The sequence below is a fragment of the Parasteatoda tepidariorum genome, chromosome 10 (assembly GCF_043381705.1).
Source record: "Parasteatoda tepidariorum isolate YZ-2023 chromosome 10, CAS_Ptep_4.0, whole genome shotgun sequence".
NCBI classification, from domain to species: domain Eukaryota; kingdom Metazoa; phylum Arthropoda; class Arachnida; order Araneae; family Theridiidae; genus Parasteatoda; species Parasteatoda tepidariorum.
The window spans coordinates 40,337,956-40,360,499 of NC_092213.1; the positions used below are offsets into that span (position 1 = coordinate 40,337,956).

At 33.0% G+C, this 22,544-nt stretch overlaps 1 protein-coding gene across 1 annotated transcript in view; it reads right to left on the bottom strand.

Moving 5' to 3' along the window:
* The window catches only part of LOC122271074 (uncharacterized), a gene marked incomplete in the record, with an annotated part of 243,936 nt that overhangs the window by 6,309 nt on the left and 215,083 nt on the right, over nt 1–22,544 (bottom strand). The window contains 2 exon segments of the mRNA XM_071186712.1: nt 1,637–1,870; nt 3,547–3,696. Coding sequence (XP_071042813.1) covers nt 1,637–1,870; nt 3,547–3,696 — 384 coding nt within the window.

Consider the following 22,544-nt stretch of genomic DNA (forward strand, 5'->3'; position numbering starts at 1 on the left):
AATCGAGCACTTTACGGTAGCACAGTTTAACGAGGACCAATACCGCACACCCTCGGTCCCTACGCAGACTGATCCAAGTGGTCACCCACCCACACACTGACCGTAGCCAGTGATGCTTGACTTCGGTGATCTGCTGGGAACCGTGTCTTAACGATCAGTCCACTGCGGGACACGTGCATCAGTCACCAACTACACTGGGAGTCTTCGGCCGGTGGGGTTCGAACCCACGAACTTTCGTACATGGGCCCAGCGCCCTACCGACCAGGCTATCCCGGCCTAAAAACAATGTTTTCAAATAAACACCATTTGCAAAGCCCTAAGACGGTGCAGAGGACTAAATGAGCTGCCACCTGTGCAAATATAGTTTTATGGGTTTTATGGAATGAAGCGCGTTCTATTGACGAACCTAATTGCAAATTTTGAAATTTGGCAAGGAAAAAAATGTTTCCTAAATCGAACTTTCCGGCTCTTGTGTCAATAAACTTCCATGAACCAACCCAAACCGAAGTTAAACTATTTATTGCTATGTTATTTCATTTTTTACTCATTGATTTTTCAAATCGTCGTTTAATGTTTGGGTCACTTTCAACTAAAAAATATCTTTGGTAAATGTTAGAATAGCTTCGTCGGTTAAAAGGAAGATAAAAAAAAACATTACCTTTCGTGATTATGGCATTAAAAATTTTTTACTGTCGATAATATGTAAAATACACAGAAGTATTTTTTACCAAATCTTAGTAAATTCTCTTCGTCAATGCTAATTAAAATATTCTAAAGTATTTTTACCGAAATAAAATTTTAAATTGGTTTTGTTAATTTTACCTACAATATACGGAAGCATTTTTACCAAAATCTAAATGGTAAAATATCAGTTAACATTTTTACGTAAAATATATGAAAACTTTCTTACCAAAATTTAAATGGTAAATTTGCTTTCAAAATTATGTAAAACATACAGAAATATCTTTACGTAATCTAAATAATAAATTTTCTTCGTCAATATTACGCAAAATTTATCAAAATATTCTTACCGAAGTAAAATGATAAATTTATTTTGTCAATATTATGCGAAAGCTTTTTTTTCTCCAAAATCTAAATAGTAAAATATGTATAAGCATTATTACGTAAAATATACGAAAACTTTCTTATCTGAATTTTAATGGTAAATTTGCTTCGTCAATAATGAGTAAAGTACACAGAAGCATTTTTACTAATCTAAATTGTAAATTTTTTTTATCAGTCTTTCGTAAAATATACGAAAGCAATCTTACTGAAGAGTAGTTGGTAAAATCTGTTCCTTTAATATAACGTAAAATATACCAAAGCTTTTTTTACCAGATATCTAAATGGTAATATTACGTAAAATTTACGTATAAAACGCTTTGACTTTACTAATTTCTCAAAAATTTATGCTTAATTTACGTATCATGCTAACATGGGTTCTTACTAGCCTTAGATACCACGTAATTTTTTTCTGATCGGAGCAACCCTGCTTTAAATTGATTGCTTGTCAGGGAAGTTAAGGTGGTCGGTGAGCAATGTTGACCTATTTTCACTATTATAAGTTATAGGTGACAAATTGTGGAACTGTAATCTCCATGATCCAATTCCCGTCAATGGGTTTTCGATTTCTTACCTGGTTCTCCTACAGGTATGCCATCATCTCCTACTGGTAAGTCCTGTTGTACTTCTGGAGGTATGTAGACGGTGAATTTAGGGGCGGATACAGTTACCAGTTTGTCATGACTCAATTTCTGAGTGTGATCACCGTAGATGGCAGACAGGAGAACCACATAGTGAGTGCTCTCACTCAATCCATTCACTTGTTTAGTTGTAATGGATGGGGGCAAAGAGAATTCCTTTTCCAAACCTGTAAGAAAGACAGTTGTTAGTAATGCAAATTTATATAGTAAGTTCATCCAGCTGTTTAACCCCTTGGGGACGGGTGATTCAGAAAAGCATTCGTACAAAATCAGGATCAGGACGTAATTAAATAAAAAACGGTAACTTAAATGTAGTCGTTTCTAATTTGACAGACTTACTTTAATTGCTTCGAATTTAATTATTGTTGGTTTAATCATATATATAATCAATGCTAATTCAAAGTATAGCTAAATAGTTTTATTTTGAACAAAGGTGTATGATGAATTAAATAAATCAAACAATTATAACTCGTGGAAGAATTGTTGAATGAACTAATCCGCATATTTGTTAGATGGGAAGGAAAACCACGACAACTTCTTGCGGTTAGCCCGACGTCAAGGTAATTCTAATCCGTGATCCGTCTGCCACTGAGGATATTTCATATCAGCACTGTGATCGAGGCTAGCCAGAAGCTGATTTCGTATCAACCAGCCACCGCTGGGATTCGAACCTGGTAGGAGGCGAACGCTTTATCCCCTTCGCCATCACGGCTCAGATTCTGATGTTCAGGACAAGGAGAGACGGAGAAATAAAACGGCACGCTTGCTCTACTTGCTATTAATGCCCTGCTCAGTCTAATAAAATGATTTATATTTGCAAAACATTTATAGAACAAAAAAGGGTAGTACATGTTTCGTTCCCTTATTTATCACTTTAAGCTTTTATAAATGCAATGAGTGCCGATTTCAGATTCAAATATAAATATTAAATCTATTGTGGTAAATAAGTCTAACTTGTTTTTGCAAAATCAATCGTGATTGAAAACAATTGTGCTGCCACTTTTTTTCATTTTGGAAAGAAAAAGAGCAGTCCTTTTAAAAGGACGTTAGGCATGAATGAATTAATTTTAAAGCTAAAATTATTCAAAATATATAACTTGCTGTTGCAGTTAATCACTGTCTTTCTTTTTAAAGAAGAAAAAAAAAATTCAATTTTTTTTCGCTTTTGCTTTGGATTATAGGCGTCTTTTCAAGCTGATGAAATGTACTTTACATTATTTGATGTTTGTTTTTCATAAAAACAATCAAATTCAAGTAATTCATTTATCATTAAAAAGAAAGGAAAAAAACGAATATTTAAACACTGCTGTCTTTCCAAAAAGTACCATCTACCGCAAGTTACGGTAATTTGCTTCATAATACTACTTTTGAAAGTTTTAACCGTAACCTTTCAAAATATTTGAAATTTTTTGAATTACAAGACTTTTCTGTGTAATAGTAGTATTTTATTTACGTCGCACTAAAACTGCATGTTGGGTTATTGACGACGATCAGGGAAACATCCCTGAGGATGATCTGAAGACATACCATCGCGATTTTAATCCTCTGCAAAGAGAATGGCTCCGTGCCTTGGTATTCCAATGACCTGCATGAGAAGTGGAGCATTTTATGGTAAATTTAACGAAGACTGATACCTCACATCCACGGTCCCTTCACAGCCAGATCAAAATGGTCACCCGCCCGCTTACTGACCGATGCCAGTGTTCACACCGAAGCCGATGGTGTGTTATTGGAAACCGTATCTTAACGATCTGGGGGACGTACTCTGGTGAAAAGTTGAATAGAATGAAATTGTTGTTTTCGTACAGTGCAAACCGTAAGGCCATTAAAAATTCGAACTTACCATGTCCAGTTTGTGTGAGAGGCGTGAGTGTGAGTGAATAGGTGAAGAGTTTGAGATTTGGACCTTTAGGAATTGGTGGAGGCTTCCATGAGAGGTGGATTGATGTAGATGTCGTTTTCTCTACCAGAACCTCCAGAGGTGCTGACAATTCTGAAAAGAGATAGGAAAGTGATAGTTCTGGAATTAAAGAATCTAACATCGTAAGTTCAGTCCGTGAACACCTAGTTTTAAAATATTAAAAACCATTAGAATTGTAAAACTACTTGCTTTTAAACATTAACCTTTTAATTTAGGAACTAAATAACTACTCTCTAAAAAACAAAAAAAAACTTAAATGGGTTTTTTCACTTTCAGCGATTCCAACTTCCTCCGGACGGCGCATAAATATTTTCGAGTCTATTAATGTATGATATCCGGCAAAATAATGGCCTTTTAAAACCTTGTTGAGCCTAGATTGGCGAATATTGGCCCAATGAGTTCCAAAGTTATTTTTCTGATAGGGGTTCTTGGTTTAGTAAATTTGATTTATAGAGTTTTTACTCGCCACTGCTTCTAAATAATTCAAAGGCTTATGTGATGAGCCACTTAGTTACAGTTGATCCTCTTAAAAAAGTCAACAAAATTTATTGAGAAGCTACATATTTTAGTTTGTAGTTTTCCACAGATTTTTAAAATATTTGTCGATTCCGGAGCTGCTGGCTTCTCTGTTCACTTATTCCCCCCCCCCTCTTTTTTTTAAAAACTTGTAGTTGCTAATGTATTGCCTGGCTAAAATTTTCGGTTAAATTTGTTGTACCAGGAAGGGATAAAAAAAAATTGAAAATAAATAATATTTTTGGACATCTATAGAAGGGTTTTAAAAAACACACAATATAATTTATGAACAAAACAAATCAAGACTGCGTTAATACAATGAAGAGCTATAAAAATAAACAGGAAATGTTATTTCGATATTATATCTAATATGTAAATCATAGGCCAACATCATTATAGTAAATGTAAAAAATGATCATGGTTGATGAATATCGATGATTATGTTAAAATGTAAAATTATTTTGACGTTCATTCTAACGTTCGTTATAGTCTAATTATGTATTATTAAATTCACGTAGTAAAACATCTGAAGTCAGCAACAAAAAGTCGTTCCATACATAATGATGTAGTTTTAATATTTAACCTTTGGCACTCCAAAGTCACCCCCGAGTTTATACATCGAATGTCACCATTCTAAAACTTAACATTTTTATATCTGAATGTCAAGTAACCACGTTATTTTATGAATTAAAAACTCTATGTCTTACATTAAAAAACTAAACATATTTTACAGCACACCATTAACTACAACACTTCTAACTTCATATTTTAAATCGAACTTATCGGCGCAATATCCAATCCAGTTACATCCTTCTTATGCTGTCCTTATTACCATATACTAGTACTATAAACTAGTACCAAGGATGTCAGTATCCTCCTTCTCCAACTACAAATATTGGACGTGACAATTTAGATGTTAATTAAATGTCCTTCCAAGGATCGGTTGGGACTGCCTCCTTTGGTGGCAGGTGCCGAGATGTTTACAATGAATATAATTAGAATTTAAAGAATTTAAGAACTTATATAAAAAAATAGGTTGCAATGTAGTTTAAGTGATTTCCTGTTTACATTGGTTCAAAGAGTATATTAGAGTACTCGATACTTAGATACGTCGCACTAGAGCTGCACAATGAACTATCAGTGACATTCGGGGGTACATCCCTGAGGATGATCCGAATGATCCATCACAATTTGATCCTCAACTCGCTTTGGTAGCCAGACGGACAGTTAAGTACCCCAAGTGCAAAAGATTAATACACTAATAAATCATGGAAATTTAAATGACTTGGAATCGTTCGTACCTAAGATTTAAGAAAAAAAAAACCCTTAATGCATCATAATTACGAAAGCAAATTTAAACGTATATTTCTATTTAATAAACGTTATGAATCATGCTTTAAAATAAAACCCTTCTGGTTGTCCATTTCTTATAAATAGTGCGTCATTCGCGTATAACATTTAATATCTACTAATATCCCGAAATAAACCGCTCGTGGAAAATCAAACCGCAGTTTTTTCCCCATCATCAAGCTGATACTTGATTATCGGGTTGTAAATACAGCATAACACGATAACCCGAACTTATAACCAATAAAAAATGTTAATGTAGTTTTTTTTCGAGGACAATATAGTTTATGAAGAAAAAAAAAATAATGGTCTAAATACAAATTGCTCCATTAAGGAAGATTCTAGAGCTTTCTGAAAAATTAAAGAAGAAAAATGCTCTCGTTGCACTGCACAGAATCCAGGGAAATTAAGGCTGAGTAAGTATTTTAATTCATCAACATCAATTACTCCAAATTAAGGTCTTTCGTGCGGGCGGTACTCAAGAAGAAATATTAAGACCTTCACGAGTCTGCTTAGCGCTCTAAGTGGGTAAAAAACTCTCAGCCTTAAAAGCCTGTTAACAGATGAGAAGGGCATTTTTATGACGTTAATTACCCTATTATTTTCCATCTCTTTTAGAGAAAATTTTACTTGATCGCGCTGGAAATATCGTCAAGTCCTGCCAGGCTCTGCTGCAGACGAGCGTAATATTTGATTAGGTAAACAAAAGACTTTTTATGGTAATGGCCGAGAGCAAGATATAAAGCATGCGGTAACATGTGTCGCGGACGCTAAAGTATTGGAAGTCTGTTTATCATCTGGGAAGTAAATTGATTTAGAATGACTTTAACATCATAGGACTGAAAAGAGCTTAAGAGTAATCAATTAATATAGTTCTAGAAAATCCCGTTTATAAGTAAATTATAGTATTCTAAATATTATTAGGGGTATTACACAATTCATAATATAATTGTTCTTGACAGAAACTAAAATTTGGAAATGACGAAATTACAGAGTTATAAAAACGATTAATTAACATGGTTTTAAAAATGCTTGTCAAACATCAAATTATTCTATTTTAAATGTTATTTTTAGAACTATTAAATATTATTATACAGTTTATTATTGTTTGTAATAAATTGTCAGTTTCATTATTATTCATCGTTCCATTGTTTATGTGTCCTACACATCTGCTTTATTCTTCGTATAAGTCTTAAAAGCCTAAAAGCACACTAGAAAGATATTTTTATGACTCTAGTATTACTAAGATACTGCTGTTTAATTACCCTATCATTTTCATCTCTTTTCGAGTAAAATTTTATTTGATCGCGTTAGAAATTTCGCCAAGTTCTGTTATGGTCTGATGATTGTTTCGCTCACGAATGTTGTACAGTGTGCAAAATAAAAAAACGAACCACCCTTAATAGCTTTTGATTTAATGATTGGATCTTCACGTTCTAGGACTCAATCTTACTGGTCCGAGAGGGTGATCTCAAAAATACTAATTAATTAGTGCAGACGGTATTTTAAGTTACTAAATAGCACACTACGTACTTTCTCTATAAAAACTTGCTTTTCTCTCGACGCATTCGTATTTCGGACCTCAAAATATAGGGCATAGATGAAATCTGCGAAATATGGTCACAATAGTTTGGTCAGGAGAGTGATCCAAAGTTTGGGCACCTTAATTGTAAGTTTATCTTTTGCGTATTTCTACAAATCTCGAAAACTTTTTAAAAGAATTCAAAATTTTTTGCACACAATTATAAAATTCATTGATCCAAAGATAACTCCATGCAAAAAATAACTTTTAGTACCTATTTTTCTTAATTACTTTATATAATAACAGTCGAAAATTTTTTGAATTATAAGGTATACGATTTTTTATGTAATTTTTCAGTATGTAATTTTACATGGCAAAATACAAAATTTGAGAGAAATTGGTTGAATAGTTCCTGAGAAATCGAATTTTAAAAATCACACAATCAACTACATCCTGATTACCTACAAAATCCCCCAACTTGAACCCCATAGGAAATATGTGAGACTATGAATGGCTTAAACTTGATAAGGCGTACTTGAAAACTTTATGGATACATTTTCGAATCGAATACAAACGGTTGACAATCTTAGAACTGGAATTTCACGGTATTAAATAATGTTTTTCGAGATTTCTCTAAAGGAGATTATTTATTTATTTATTGAGAAATGATAGCTAAATATTATAGGACTATAAAACTATAACTTTCAGAATTCTGCGTAATTTTTCCGATATTTTAAAAGCCTCGCAATGAGAGAACTGGAAAAAAGCGGCGTTTCATATGAGCTTTTGAATCATTTACATGTATTGCTGTGGAAAAAAAAAGCATAAATCAAATTTTCAAAACTAAGAATCATACATAAAAACATAAATTCAGCTACCACTAGAAGAAATTTTCCACCAGAGCGTAAAAAGTTGACAGGCGTGGATCTATTCGGTTTAACGAAGTTTCGATATCATGTTAACCAGAATCATTTTAATGCTAAAATGCAGAACTTGAAAGAAATTGGACAAACAGTTCGTAAAATTTAAAACGAAAAATAAATGTAAGCAAAAATGTTCTTTCGTTTTAAAATTGTTTTCATTGAGAATTATTTAAGCTACCACTAGAAGAAATTTTCCACCTAAGTGTAAAAAGTTGACAGGCGTGGATCTATTCGGTTTAACGAAGTTTCGATATCATGTTAACCAGAATTATTTTAATGCTAAAATGCAGAACTTGAAAGAAATTGGACAAACAGTTCCTAAAATTTAAAACGAAAAATAAATGTAAACAAAACTGTTCTTTCGCTTTAAAATTGTTTTCATTGAGAATTATTTAAGCCATTTCTTACAAGTTTTTCAGTGTTGGGAATTAAGTTATTTTCACTAAAAGTATACATAGTTATTAATTTTAAAAGGAAATATTTTCACAACGTTGCTGCGAACGTAACATTAGGGAGAAAAAAAAATCGAACCCTTCTAATATGCGTGGAATATTTACGAGGCCGTAGTATTTAGAACAAAGCTATTAAATACGTCGACAAAATGGGGAATAAAGATTTTGGAAAAATGAATACAAAGGCATGCTATTATAGAGACACGCTATTTTAAAGAACCCATTAATGAAACTAATGGTTTATTTGTTCTGGAAACTGGAAGCTTAATTGCATATTTTCATTCAAGTAGTTCGTTCCATAATTTTATGAATGGGATGTCTTTGTAGTAGGGATAAGACTAAGATACTTAAAATATGTTACTAACTTTTCATAGGGTGTAGAGCAAATTTGCATCATATTAACTAATCGAACACGACTTAATAAAATGGAGAGATAGTCTTTAGGATAGACTATATTTTAACTTCTACATCTATCACAAAACTTTATGTTTTTATTAAGTTATATAAATGGATTTCATAATAAATAATTTAAATTTTCATTCTATGCCAGATAGCAGAAACTCTCCAGCACGGCAGACGGCCCTGCAGATTATTGCAGCGTCTTAAGATTATTTTTCATTTCAGATTTTAGAAAAAAGCTTCTACTGAGACAGTGTCTGTCAAAGTTTTTAAAGAAATTCTATTATTTCGCAGAGTAATTTCAGCAGGGATATCACGGCAATTTATTTGCAAAAGAACTCTGCAGAGAAAATGCTGAAGTTTGTCTTCAAAGGAGCTTTGCAGATATTCTTCGTAAAAAAAAAGAAGGAAATATTACATAATTTTCTGCCATATTTTCACGGAATGATATGTATATTTAAGCTGCCATAGTTTGTCTATCTAATAAACTCTTCCAAGCTCAAAGTCTGGAGCTGTCAGTTGTTTTTGAAGCAAGAATGACAATAATAGTCTAAAAAAATATTGCATCTGGAATGATGTATTTATACTGGAATTATTTATTGAAATTAAAGTTTGAGTTTAATTTAATCTGCATAATTTTTTTCTATGTTGCTACTTAGGTGCTTTAGATAAATAGATATAGGCTACTTTACTTTTTAAGTAGAGTCTCATAGGTTTCAATTTAAATTTAAACATAAGCATTTAATTTTTATCTATTTTAAATTTGCGAATTAAAATTGCTTTTATTTTGCATAGGTTGAAACGTTGTCAATGTTTGGGTAAACTTTATTTTTACAACAATAGTGGTTTTGTGGTTTTTCTTTCCTTGTACCGCAAATGTGAGTTAGCCACATTAAAAAATCCTTCACGAAGGCAAATTTCTCCCAATACTCGATGCAGCAGTTCCATTGTCTTCTGGATCGGGTTCAAAATTACAGGACAACAGAGTTAAGCATTGGTAGTCGTAAGCGCAGAATTGGGTCAGCTGTTCACAGACGGTTATAAAGCAAAATAAAATAAAATAGTCTCCACCTGATTGCGTTGAGGTTGCAGACAAATTTTGATTTATAGAGCCGTGGTGGCTCAGAGGATGGAGCACCCCCAATGAGGTGCCGTATCCTGCTTGTACCAATCACAGTGCTGACGTAAAATATCCTCAGTGATAGACGGATCATGGGTTAGAACGGAGGTTACGGTTAGAGTCCCCTTGCCGTCAGGTTAAAGGTAGGAGGTTTTCCTCTCCATGTAACTCAATTACGAGCAAATTCCATCAAAAAGTCCCCCACGAAGGCAAATTTCTCCTAATATTTGATGATCCAGGAGTTCCCTTGTCTTCAAGATTGGGTTCAAAATTACAAGGCTACGGAGCTGAACATTGGTAGTCGTAAATTCAAAATTGGGTCGGCTGTTCAACGACGGTTATAAAATGAAATGAAGTTTTGATTTATGAAAAGGGTGCTGAAGATCGACTCAGTTAATTTTGCTACGGGATTCTACTTATTAATTTTTATTTTATTGGTATTATTTAGACTACTTAATTAAATAATTACTCGTTGGAAAATAAAGTTAAAATAAATTAATTTTAACTTTAGTAAAACCTATTTATTTTTTTTTCTTTATAGTAGGAACAACTATTACTGTTCTATTGCTCAACTATCACATCAGATGATAGCATTTCAACTTCTGTTAATTATGTAGAAACTGTGAGTTAGTTTCATTTAATATAAGTTCTATTTGGAAGAAAAAAATGATATAACACCTGCAAACTGAAATAAAAACTCCCAGCATGTCGCCACCTTGTCCTGGATGGCATATCACACCTTTCCAAATCTATTTTCCATTCTATTTCTTCCTGAAAGCTTCCATCCCTCCTCGCGTTACACATGAAGCATCAGGTTTATTTTCCCCCAGCATCCATCAGTCCTTCCCTCACTGCAGGGATCGGGAAAAGGGGGTTTTCCTGCTTGGCAGTAATTTTGTACTTCAGCGCTTTAAAATCGTTGTGAGTCATCGGAGCCTCGGTTTGAGTACTTAATTTTCATTTAAGATTCTGGCCATTCAGACGCCTTACCTCTTGAGTCACTCTGTTGCTTTTTTAAAATTTTTCATTCAGCATTTAAGGGATCATACACTAATTGCGAAAACGGAACAAAATTAGATTAAAAAAAACAAACTATATTAGTTTCTTTGGGCCTAACCCTCAGAGCTGAGAACGTCCATGTCCTTTTTTGGTAGAACCTTTTTATCTTTGAGCCTGAGCTGAGATCTGAAACATCCACAAAAGAAAGAGAATGATTCGCTGGTTCGCTGTGCGTCAGAATTTTCACGAGAGAATCACTTCTCAATAAGTTCAATCTATCCACTATTTGCAGCTATAAATGATATAGTTTGCAAGCAATAAGTACCATTAACAGCAACTACATGGAGCAGTTTTAAAGCAATATTTTCAAAATAACTATCATTTGCAACAACAACGTGGTGTAACTTGAAAACAATGTTTTCAAAATTACCACCATTATTTGCAGCAATGACATGGTGTAATTTGAAAATTACCACCATTATTTGCAGCAATGACATGGTGTAATTTGAAAATAAATATTTTGAATAAAATCACAATTTGCAGCAACAGCGTAGAGTAGTTGGAAAACAATATTTTCAAAATAACTATCATTTACCGTAACAACATGGTGTAATTAACTAAATAATTATTCGTTGGAAATGAAGTTAAAATAAAATAATTTTAACTTTAGTAAAACATATTTGATTTTTCTTATTTTATAGTAGGACCAACTATTAGTGATCTATTGCTCAACTTTCACTTCAAATGATAGCATTTCAATTTCTGTTAATTATGTAGAAACTGTGAGCTCTCTAGTTTCTACATAAAAAAACAATATTTTCAAAAAAGAAATTTGAAAACAATATTTTCGAAATTACCACCATCATTTGCAGTAATAACATGGTGAAAGTTGAAAACCAATATTTTCAGTAAAGCCACAATTTGCTGCAGCAACATGGAGTTGTTTGAAAACAATATTTTCAAAATAACTATCATTTGCAGCAACAGCTTCGAAGCAATAACTTAAAGTGAAAAATTCAAAGTTATATTTAAGTTATACATAAATATCCAAACATAAAATATGTAGTTTACTAACATTATCTAATCAAGTTATAAACATAAAACTCAGCACTCCAAAAATGCTTAGAAACTTTTCGGCATTTTACATACCAAAATTACAAACTCAGTGCTTTCGGAATCTTTAAAAACCTTTTGTATGTACCAAAAACATAGCTGCCAACTTATAAGATTCAAATTCTTTCTTTTATATCTTTATCTTGTTTTTTTTTTGTATTGGTAAAAAATGAGCAAATGTAATATTTTCCTTAGAATTTTTTGCTGATGTACAAATAAGCTAACAGCTTATAACCAAAACAATTATTTTTTTTAAAAAATATATTGCTTTGTTTTAATAAAAAATTAAAAACTGTTCTTAACCTCTTTGGGACTGGTGATACATGAAAGCATTTGTACAAAATCATCAGGATAGAAACAAATAAAAAAGCGGCGCCTTAATTGTGGGCAAGGTAAATTCGACAGATTTTATTTTATCTTTAATTTACGTTTATTCAATCTCATCATTCATCAGTAGTGCTTTGGAACAACCTGAGAAATATGATCCAAATAGGTTGGTCAGAATAGCAGCACAAAGTTTTGACCCCTTAAGGTAAATTTTAATTTTTGAGTATTTCACCATATCCCAAAAACATTTTAAGCAAATTGAAAAGTTTTTGCACACAATTATGAAATTCGTTTATACAAAGATATTCGTTTATGCAAAATATAACTTTTAGCAAATATTTATTATTTTTTTAATATTTTATTTAATAATTAGTCGAAATTTTTTTGAATAGTTAGATATACTATTTTTTTACATCATTTTAAAGAATGCGATTTCAAATATAAATGTTCTATAAACGTAGTGATTTAAAAATATTCTTCTAGAAAAAATGGTAGTAGCAATTCTCAGAGTTATTTAATTTTTTCTCTAGTGTTGGCGACCAAATGAGACTTAAAATATCGCAAAGACAAAATATAGACGAATACGGCACGACGAATTCACGAATATGGCATATTATGACAAATTTCTAAGTATCCAACGAAATTCTCATATTAAGGATTAAAAAAAAAAATGCAAAAAATTATTAGCATTCTGTTATTACGACAATTTGTTTTTGAAAAAATGTATTTTTAGTTAAAAGAAAAACTAAACCATTGCTTTCTCAGAAATCACGTCTTTAAAAAAATTTACATGCAAATTATGTGCGTTGTGTAAGTTTTAGTAGTTTAGTAATAAGTATAGTATAGTACAGGGATGGGCAAACTTTTTTGGTCGAGGGCCAAAAATCAAGAAAAAAAATGTTAGGTGGGCCAAGTAAAAACTTTATAAAAAAAAGCGATGTACAAATTTTAATTTAAATATTTAGTGAGAGGAAGGAAATTGCGATTTCATTTTTAAAAGTTCCTTATATTAACGTTCGAAGTGAGATGTGTTTATTTTAAGGAACAAGGCTAACTGCTTTTCTGTTAGTCTACTTCTGAAATGATTTTTTCGAAGGTTCATAGTTGAAAACTCTTGTTCACATATATAAGATTAAGCAAACATAGCACTGATTTTCTGGGCATGAAATATTAAATTTTGGAAACTAGCTTTTGGTAATGATTTGTAAACTTTGGCATATTTAGAAACAACTGCTTCAGATGATTGTTACATTGTCCACTCTTTGGAGCGTAAAATGCGCAGTCTGCCGAGTGTGAAGTACAATTTACCTGTAATAGATTCCATAAGACAGCTTCTCGAGAAGGACAAATGCTAGTTGGAGCCAATCTACGGCTATTCTATAAAGAACTTCTGCTTTCAACATTTTACCAAATGAAGCTGTCTGTGCTAACTATTTCCATCAATTTATGTTTTGTAGAACAAAAATAGAGAAAGTAAAAATGTCATCAGTACTTTGTTAAAAAAGGAAAAACAGAAATAATTTTAAACATAGTCAACAAGAAATGGATGTATATTGTTTATATTTGCCACTGATCGGTAACTGAAAATTCTATCCGCGGGCCGGATAAAATCTTCCGGCGGGCCACAGTTAGCCCGCGGGCTGTAGTTTGCCCATCCCTGGTATAGTATTATAGTTATTAAGTATAGTATAGTATATTATTTAGTAGAAATTTTAGCAGTCATGGAGGTTTCTTTCCTTTTGAAAAAAAGACTAGAAAGGTGATGGCTTTACTATCGTTTTTTTTCTTCCTCCTTCTCTTTTTCATGTTTCTTAATTTTTTTTATATATATTTTTTTCTTCTTAAATCTCTGCTGCATAATATTTTGTATTTGCCTGCATTTGTATCGAAGCTGAATTTGTGTAGAATCCCCTGCATGTTATCTCAAGAGTCCGGAATTCTCCGGAACAACACGTGCTTCCCGAAATCCAAACGAGTGGGTATGCAAATTTTTAAAGTAGGGGAAAGCTGACAGACCCCCTTAATCCAGCTGAGAAAAGGGGTGCCAAAAGGGTTGAGATAGATAGATAATAGGACGTGTTGGAGTATAAGTTTATCATGGAGGGAGGGATGATATATCGACGAGATATCGGAGAAAGCTTTGAAGAAACGAAGTAGGGGGTGGTTTTAGGGGTTGGGCAGTTATTAGAAATGTTCTAACTGACGTTAGGGAGGGGGAAGTGTGTCTTCTAAACTCATTGCTAATGAAGGGGCACTGATAACTTTATGGAAACAGTTTCTGCACCAATGTGTGCATATATTAAGAATATAATTTTAAAGGAAGGGAAGGAGTGAGTTATACCCTTTAGATAAGTTTTGGCTACACGAAGTAAAGTTTAGTTTTTGATATTCTTAATGAAGATGTTAAATCAATAATGTGTTGAACAATTTGTCGTTTAAGCTTTAAGTAGCACCACAATCATTGAGTCATCGTTCAAAAATAAAAATAAACTTCGTTGAAGTGGAAAATTTGTGTACAGCTGTTGGCAATTTCTAAAACTATTGATATAAATTAGAAGCTGTTGCCAATGTTCTATAACTATTGGCATAGTTAATATCTGTTGCGATGATTGGAGAAGAATAACTTTGTTTCAATGCACTATAAGTATAGGATTTCTAGAGGATGGTTAAATCGAATAATGATTATTTTGCTACTTTTGGCACATTATTTAAATTCGCGCAACTCGAGTCTTACAGGTTAAAGTTTGAAATGGGTTTGTATTACAGAGACTTAGCACTTTCTTGCATCATCCCGCACGTTCACGCAAGTATTTTCTGCAGAGCAGTGCTCCCCAACCTTTTTATCGATGATCAACGTTTGATAGTTTTACAGCAGCTTGCTGATAAGGAGGGATGTTGATTGTTTATATTTTAGATTATTTTGATTTAATAATTTAATTTAATTGTACATAAACATGCCTTCAAAATAAAATACAATTACATGCGCGGTGTTGGTGTGGTTTTAGGTAACGTCTCTCAGCTTATGGTTATCCTCTCGTCCATTGAAAGTTGAACAAACCCGAGAGAAATGAGCCGCTGTAAATAAAATGGAAATAACTTAATGCTCCTTGGGCGGTCCGGTATCATTAGATCCATAGAACGATCTGCGGTCCAGGGGTTGCAGACCACCGCCCGAGATAGTTCTGTCCTAACTACGCTGCGCAGATAATGCATACGTAAAGGAGCGGGATACAACTTAAACAAGTTAATTCTCTCAATTTTCAATACGATGCTAAAACCGATATAAACCGATATAATTTTTGTACCGATATAATTTTTGTTATGATTAATTTTAATGATGTAATTTTGAATAATGACATAAACCGCAAGTTGCTATCTACAGGTCAAAGGTTTTTTTTTTAAATTTATTTATTTATTTTTATAATTAAGAATGTAACAATCTTTGTCTATTCTCATTTGATACAAATATTTTTTTTCAATGCATAGATAGCTCATGATAATTTTTTTTACCAAAGTATTAACGTATGGGATGCACGGTGGAGTGCCATTAGATAAATTGTTCGATTTCCGAAATTTTTGACAGGTATTTCAATGTAAATTCAGACTCAAACATTTTAATTTTCTCCATTTCATAAGTTGAAATATCAATAATTTTTTGAAATATTTTTAAAAATGATAATTGCATTGATTTCGTAAGGCTTCATACAAACGGTATGTAAATGCCAATAAAAGTATTACTATACTATAAATATACAGAAAATTTATAAATGAAAAAAACAAACAAACTTTAGAATAAAAAGAATAATAGATGAAAATATTTCACATAAAAGCAATAACACGAATATTTTTTGAGTAAAATGTAATTTAGTATAAATCTGAACATAAAATCCCTTTGGAATTCTTGGCACAAAAGGCAGGCAGTTCTAAATTTAGTTTCTTAAGGATGATGGATTGGGATTGTTTCGTCCATCCGAAGTCTTGAAGATTATGAAAGAAGATAAAGAGAGTGAAGTTCATCATGATTTCTGAAAGCTATCTTATGGAAACTTTGGAAGAAATGACAACAATAATTGTAGCAATATTTTTTAAGTATGAGCTAGACGAATCACGTCGTTTGTCTACCGACGTATTGAAGAAAAAAAAGCAAAATTTTGAGAATATTCAGAGCTGTCTTTTATATATATATATATATATTGTGCAAAAGCTACTTGAAATAACACATTGAAAANAGATAGATAGATATATAGATAGATAGATAGATAGATAGATAGATAGATAGATAGATAGCCCGACGTTGAACAGTCGGCCTAATTCTGGGTTTACGACTATCAATGTTCAACTCCACGTAGCTTTGCAATTTTAAACCCAACCCAGAAGACAAGGAAAATCCCGAAGTATTAGGAAAAACTAGTTTTCGTGGAGGACTTTTTGATGGAACTAAGCCACATTTAAGTTACATGAAGAGGAAAACCACGAAAACCTCAAATGTTTAGCCAAAGGAGATTCTTACCCGTGATTCGCCTACCACTGAGGATATTTTAGGTCAGCATAGGACTGTGTCCCCGTGGGAGCTGAATTCGTATCAACCAGCCATCGCTGGGATTTGAACCTGGATCCCCTCTTTGGGAGGAGAGTTCTCTATTTCCAGAGCCACCGTGGTTAGTATATTCAGCTGTTTAGCTTCTACAAGTGGTCCAATAAAATATTTAACCCTTTGACGCAGATGGGACATCGGTGTCTCTTTTTTGCATTCTTTTTCTGATGCTCTGGTTGCAAGCAAAAATATGTTTTGGCACTTCTTAATAATAAAAAAAAAGTATAATAGTTGCTAAAAAAATCTGTTAAATTATCGAAATTATATCTGTACTAAGATATAAAATTAAAAAAAAAGGTATTTTTAATTTTTTTCCCATCCATAATTAAAAATTTATAAATAATTGATTTTGTAAATTAAAGAAATTTCAATGATGAATAACTATTTCTCTTAGATCTAAATAACTGCAAATTTGGTAAATTGTTGTTTGGAAGATTTTAGGAAGGTGTTTCATGCCATATTTCGTAATCATAAATTATTAAAATGCTAATTATAATATTTTTTATTTTTTTGGACCTAAATAAGTACACAATAATGAAAAAAGTATGAGAAATATGTTTAGTAAAAATTCTGTGTCAAAAGACTAAATCAGTAGTAAAATATGTATTTTGAGCTTTTTTATTTTTGGTTTAATAAAGATAGGTCTTAAGGGTGCTCGGTTTTACATTATCGGACGTAACGACCACTATAATATCTTTTTACGACCGTTTTTAATTTAAAAGCACTCATCTCTCTCTCTTATACATAAGTTCGAAGCGTAAAAAGTGACGAAAGTAATTTCGTTACGAAGATAAATGTAAGTTAAAGATAACTCAAACACCGAGAAATTATTAATATACATTTAATTTTTTGTTTTTATTTATTATAAAAATTTTAAAAATAAAAACGGTAGCTGAGGGGAATTCTTTTTTTTCTTTTTACATAGTGTAAACATGCCTTAACCCTTTCGCTCCGACTGTTACAAATACGTGCCAGCAGAAAACCGTATCAATCAGGGTAAAAAGATAAAACTGGTAATCAAAGTAATTATTTAGCAGTTTATTTGTGGGCGGAGTAATAATTGTTTGATTTATTTAATTCATCATTACTTTGTTCAAAATGAAACTATTTAGTTATACTTTGAATTATCATTGATTATATATATAATTAAACTAACAATAATTAAAGTAAAAGCAAAGTAAGTCTGTCAAATTAGCAACGACTACATTTAAGTCACCAAGTTTTATTTAATTACAACTTGATTCTGATTTTGTACGAATGCTTTTCTGAATCACCGTTCCCAAGGGGTTAAATTAGTGGTCTTCAACCTTTCACGCCCTAGGACCACTTTAATAAATTCACAAAGATCCAAGGAGGCCAGACGGCTGTCAAAAAATTGTTTGTTTTACAAGACTACTTGATTCTAAGGGAAGAGATGGTGTAACAGATTTGTATTTATATAGGTTCCGAAAAAGTTAAATGGTAGTAGAATATTTTGTAATTATGAAAACATTGAAGGTAATTGTACAGAACGATGTTACAAAATACAATTACAATGAAAATATTTACATTACTGGTGGGAGATGGTAGTTACTTTAGTCTCAATGTGATACTTGACATTGTTTCTTCTTAATTAAAACTTCAATATCCGGTTTAATCTGTGTTGTTGCAATTCGTAAATTTTCCTCTAAATGTTTGTCTGTCAGCCGTGCTCTTATTTTCTGATTTTATTTTCTTCATTTTAGTAAAATACTGTTTACATATGTAGGTATTGCCAAAGATAGAAGACATGAACAATGCTTGTTTAAAAATTCCTGTATACTTGTCTTTGTTCACGTATTTCGAATAAAAATCGATTAATGCAGGATTTTCAAGAAACTTGCATTTTACAGCAGAGTCACCCTGAAAATCTATAAATTCTAATTGAAGTTCAGGTGGAACATTTCCAATGCTATTGAAAAGGGAGAGGAGAACATTCTCATAAAAATTCCATTCTCACGAAAATCGGAAAATCTGCTTTTGAATTCCTCTTTTAAATTTGAAACGCATGGTACATACTCCTTTGAATTCCATGTTGTAGAGTTCTTCAAATGTTTGAAAAGTAACTTATTGATGTGATTTATTATTCCCCCCCCCTTTAGAACTGAACATTTTAGTTGAAGTGATACTTTATTTGTGTAGCTTTAAAATCCTGAATTAAATCTTTCTCCATGATTAGTTTTTTCATGAATTTATTATTAAGAAAAGTAATTCCTTGTAGCTATTGTGAGACAAGAGAATAATTTAGCACTTAAAACTCGAGCATTTTCTGCCTAAAAATTAACAAAATACTTTTTATACATGTTTATTATTTTTTTTAAAGGAACCGTTCTTTTAAAAGTCGCTGGAACATATGGGTTAATATAGCTACCATTTAAAAAAAAAAATAAAGCACCGAACAAAGCTGGTAACAATACTAGACGATCTTTGAAAGCTTTCCGTATAGAAAAAATTTCTATGCACATCTTTGTCTGGACCACAGAGAAGCTCGATGCCTATTGATATTCCATTCATTGATGCAAATAATTTTTACCAAAAAGCATAAAGGATTTTGGGAAGAATTTCACCGAAATGCAAATTGTGTTGCATAAACTCTACATTGGAACTCTCAGATATGCGCACATGATAACCCTAAACGTCTTATGAAGAAAATACCCCGAGAGGAAAAGCCATTTATTTGTCTGCCTCGCGAAGCCTCGGGCTTAAACAAAAAAACTTCTTGGCGACTCATACGAAAAGGAATACAAATAACGAAAGCATCTCTGATTCAATAACGAAGACTCATATAGAAGAAATAAGAGAAGGGTAATACTGAAAAGGGTTTTGGCGATGAGGGCACTCAAAGGGGTATCAAATGAAAGAAAATCGCCAATTTATATCTTTGCTTAGCGTCTGAAAGGACTCGTACGGGTCGTCGTTAGTGAAATATAAAGTATTCTTTGGTGAGTTGAAATCGAATTTTTTTTCTTATCGTTCGTTCTTTTTGGAATTCGGTATTTTCCTTGGGGAAGGTTGTCATGACGACGGTGGATATATATTTTTTTAAACGATTTCTTTTCATTTTTTTTCTTCATATGTGTATATAGATATAGTTTTGTTCTCTTAGCGATAGTTTCGCTTTAGCAAAGTCTTAGAGGTGTGTTTTTGAAGAAAAAGAAGTTAGAGGTAGTCGGAAAAAAAAATAACGAAATTAGCCTTATTCTTGTGAAAATTTTGACAGAAAACAGATTTAAAATACTTATCACAAAGGAGAAAAAGAACTTCAATATCAAAACATAAAAGTGGTATATTCTGTATTTGCTTTATAGTATGACCCCCATCATTTCGACCCTCCCATTTTAACGACCGATATGAAAAATCCTATTTGCTGTTCCATTGGTTCTACGTTATTTTAGAACCTCTTTATAACACCCGATCTGAATAGTTCCTTCCTATTCTGTGACAGAAATTTATTTAAAAAAAAATACTTTGAAAACAACTTTTAAACAAAAATACTTGCAATGATAAAGAATCGTTTGGCAGAAAAAGCTTCAAATAAACTACTATTTCTTTTGATGCTACGGCCCATTGAGGAATCCGAGAATACGATCCCATTAATTTTTTTTTGTCGGTAGTTGTAGCTGTAACCTTTAAAAGAAAAAGGCGAAATATGAATGAATTTAATTAATTGAAAGTTGAAACACGTTATTGAAGACGATTTTGTTAAAATTAGTTCTACATTTAATAGTTCCTGGTAAATATTAATGATGTTTCTTTGCATCTAATTATAATGTCTGTTTTCTTCTAACCAGCAGGGACCATTATATCGAATGTCGATGTAACAAGTAATATTTTAATAATTTATTAACATTAGGGCGTAAGTGATATTTTTTTTTAATAAAATGATGGTTCTTGAATGATCTTATTTAAGTCTTATTTCACTAAACAGGATTATTTTGTTTTGCTAATCCTTTAAATTTGCAGATACGAGGCCTGTCTAAAAAGTATCCGACCTTAATTTTTCCCGCGCTAAGTAATTATTCTAAAGCGGCACCATCGTGCACGGTGGAAGGAGGAACCTTAATGCACATGCTTGAATTTTTTCACCGCGTTCGGTTGTGCCAGTCGCTGGCTGGTGGTCGCCAAGTAAGGTGCTGTTCGTAGTGTTCGTCGGATTTAATTTTCTCGTAAGATGACTAAACAAATTGAGCAAAGATATTGCATCAAATTCTGTCAAAAGCTTGGTGATTCTCAAAGCCAAACAATTCGTAAGATTCAGCAGGTGTTTGGAGAAGAAGCGATGGGTGTAACACAAATTAAGGAGTGGTTCATCCGATTCAAAGATGGCCGCACATCAGCGGAGAGTGATTAGCGTTGTGGCAGACACCAAACAGCTCGGAGTGCAGCTAATGTTGAGAGGTTGCGAAATTTGGTGATGGCAGATCGTCGTTTGACAGTGTGGGAGATTGCAGAAGAGGTTGGAGTGAGTAGAGATTCTGCACAAGCAATTTTGCGTGAAGATTTGAACATGAACCGAGTAGCTGCGAAATTCGTACCCAAGTTGTTGTCCCTGGAACAAAAAGACCTCCGTTTTGACATTGCACAGGACCTTCTGGACACCGCCAACACTGATCCTGGGTTTCTGAATAACGTGAAAACTGGAGATGAGTCATGGGTGTACGGGTACGATCTAGAAACAAAAAGACAGTCGTCGCAATGGAAGCATCCCGATTCTCCAAAGCCGAAGAAAGAGCAGCAGGGGCGAAGCAAAATCAAGGTGATGCTGACTGTTTTCTTTGATGTCCGTGGAATTGTGCATCGCGAATACGCACATTAAGGACAAACAGTGACAAAGAAGTACTATCAAGATGCTCTCCGGCGACTCCGTGAGGCAGTTCGGCGCAAAAGACCAGACTTGTGGAAGGCGAACAACTGGCACTTGCATCATGCAACGCCTCTGCACATTCATCCCAATTGATCCACACTTTCTTAGCCAAACATGGAATTACAACCATTCGCCAACCTCCCTACTCTTCAGACCTGGCTCCTTGCGACTTCTGGTTGTTTCCAAAATTAAAGACGCCGCTGAAAGGATCCCGTTTTGAGAGTAAAGAAGAGATAATGCGGAACGCGACGACGGAGCTGAACACCATTCCAAAAGAAGACTTCCAGAGGTGTTTCCACCAGTCGAAGGATCGGTGGGCTAAGTGTGTTGAAGCCCAAGCGGCCTACTTTGAAGGGGATTAGGGTCCCAACTCCATCAGATATTTGAAATATTTTTTCTGGCCAAAGGTCGGATACTTTTCAGACAGGCCTCGTATTAGTGAATGATGGTAAAGGTGATAATCTTTGAGAGAGTTATGTGAGGGAAAGAATGTCCAAAGAGCATTTGGAGACAAACAATCGAGGATTAACCTTAGAAAATCTTTTTTTTTTTTTTGTTGTTGTTAATAACAATTATACTAACGATATGACGTTAATAGTTTTGGGTTGTACTATGAAGGTTCTGTTATCACATGAAATAACTTTGGAGAATAACAGTTGTGGAAAAATCAGAAACCACCACTAGATGGCATCATTAATTGTCAATTGTAACCGTAACCTTCTTAAA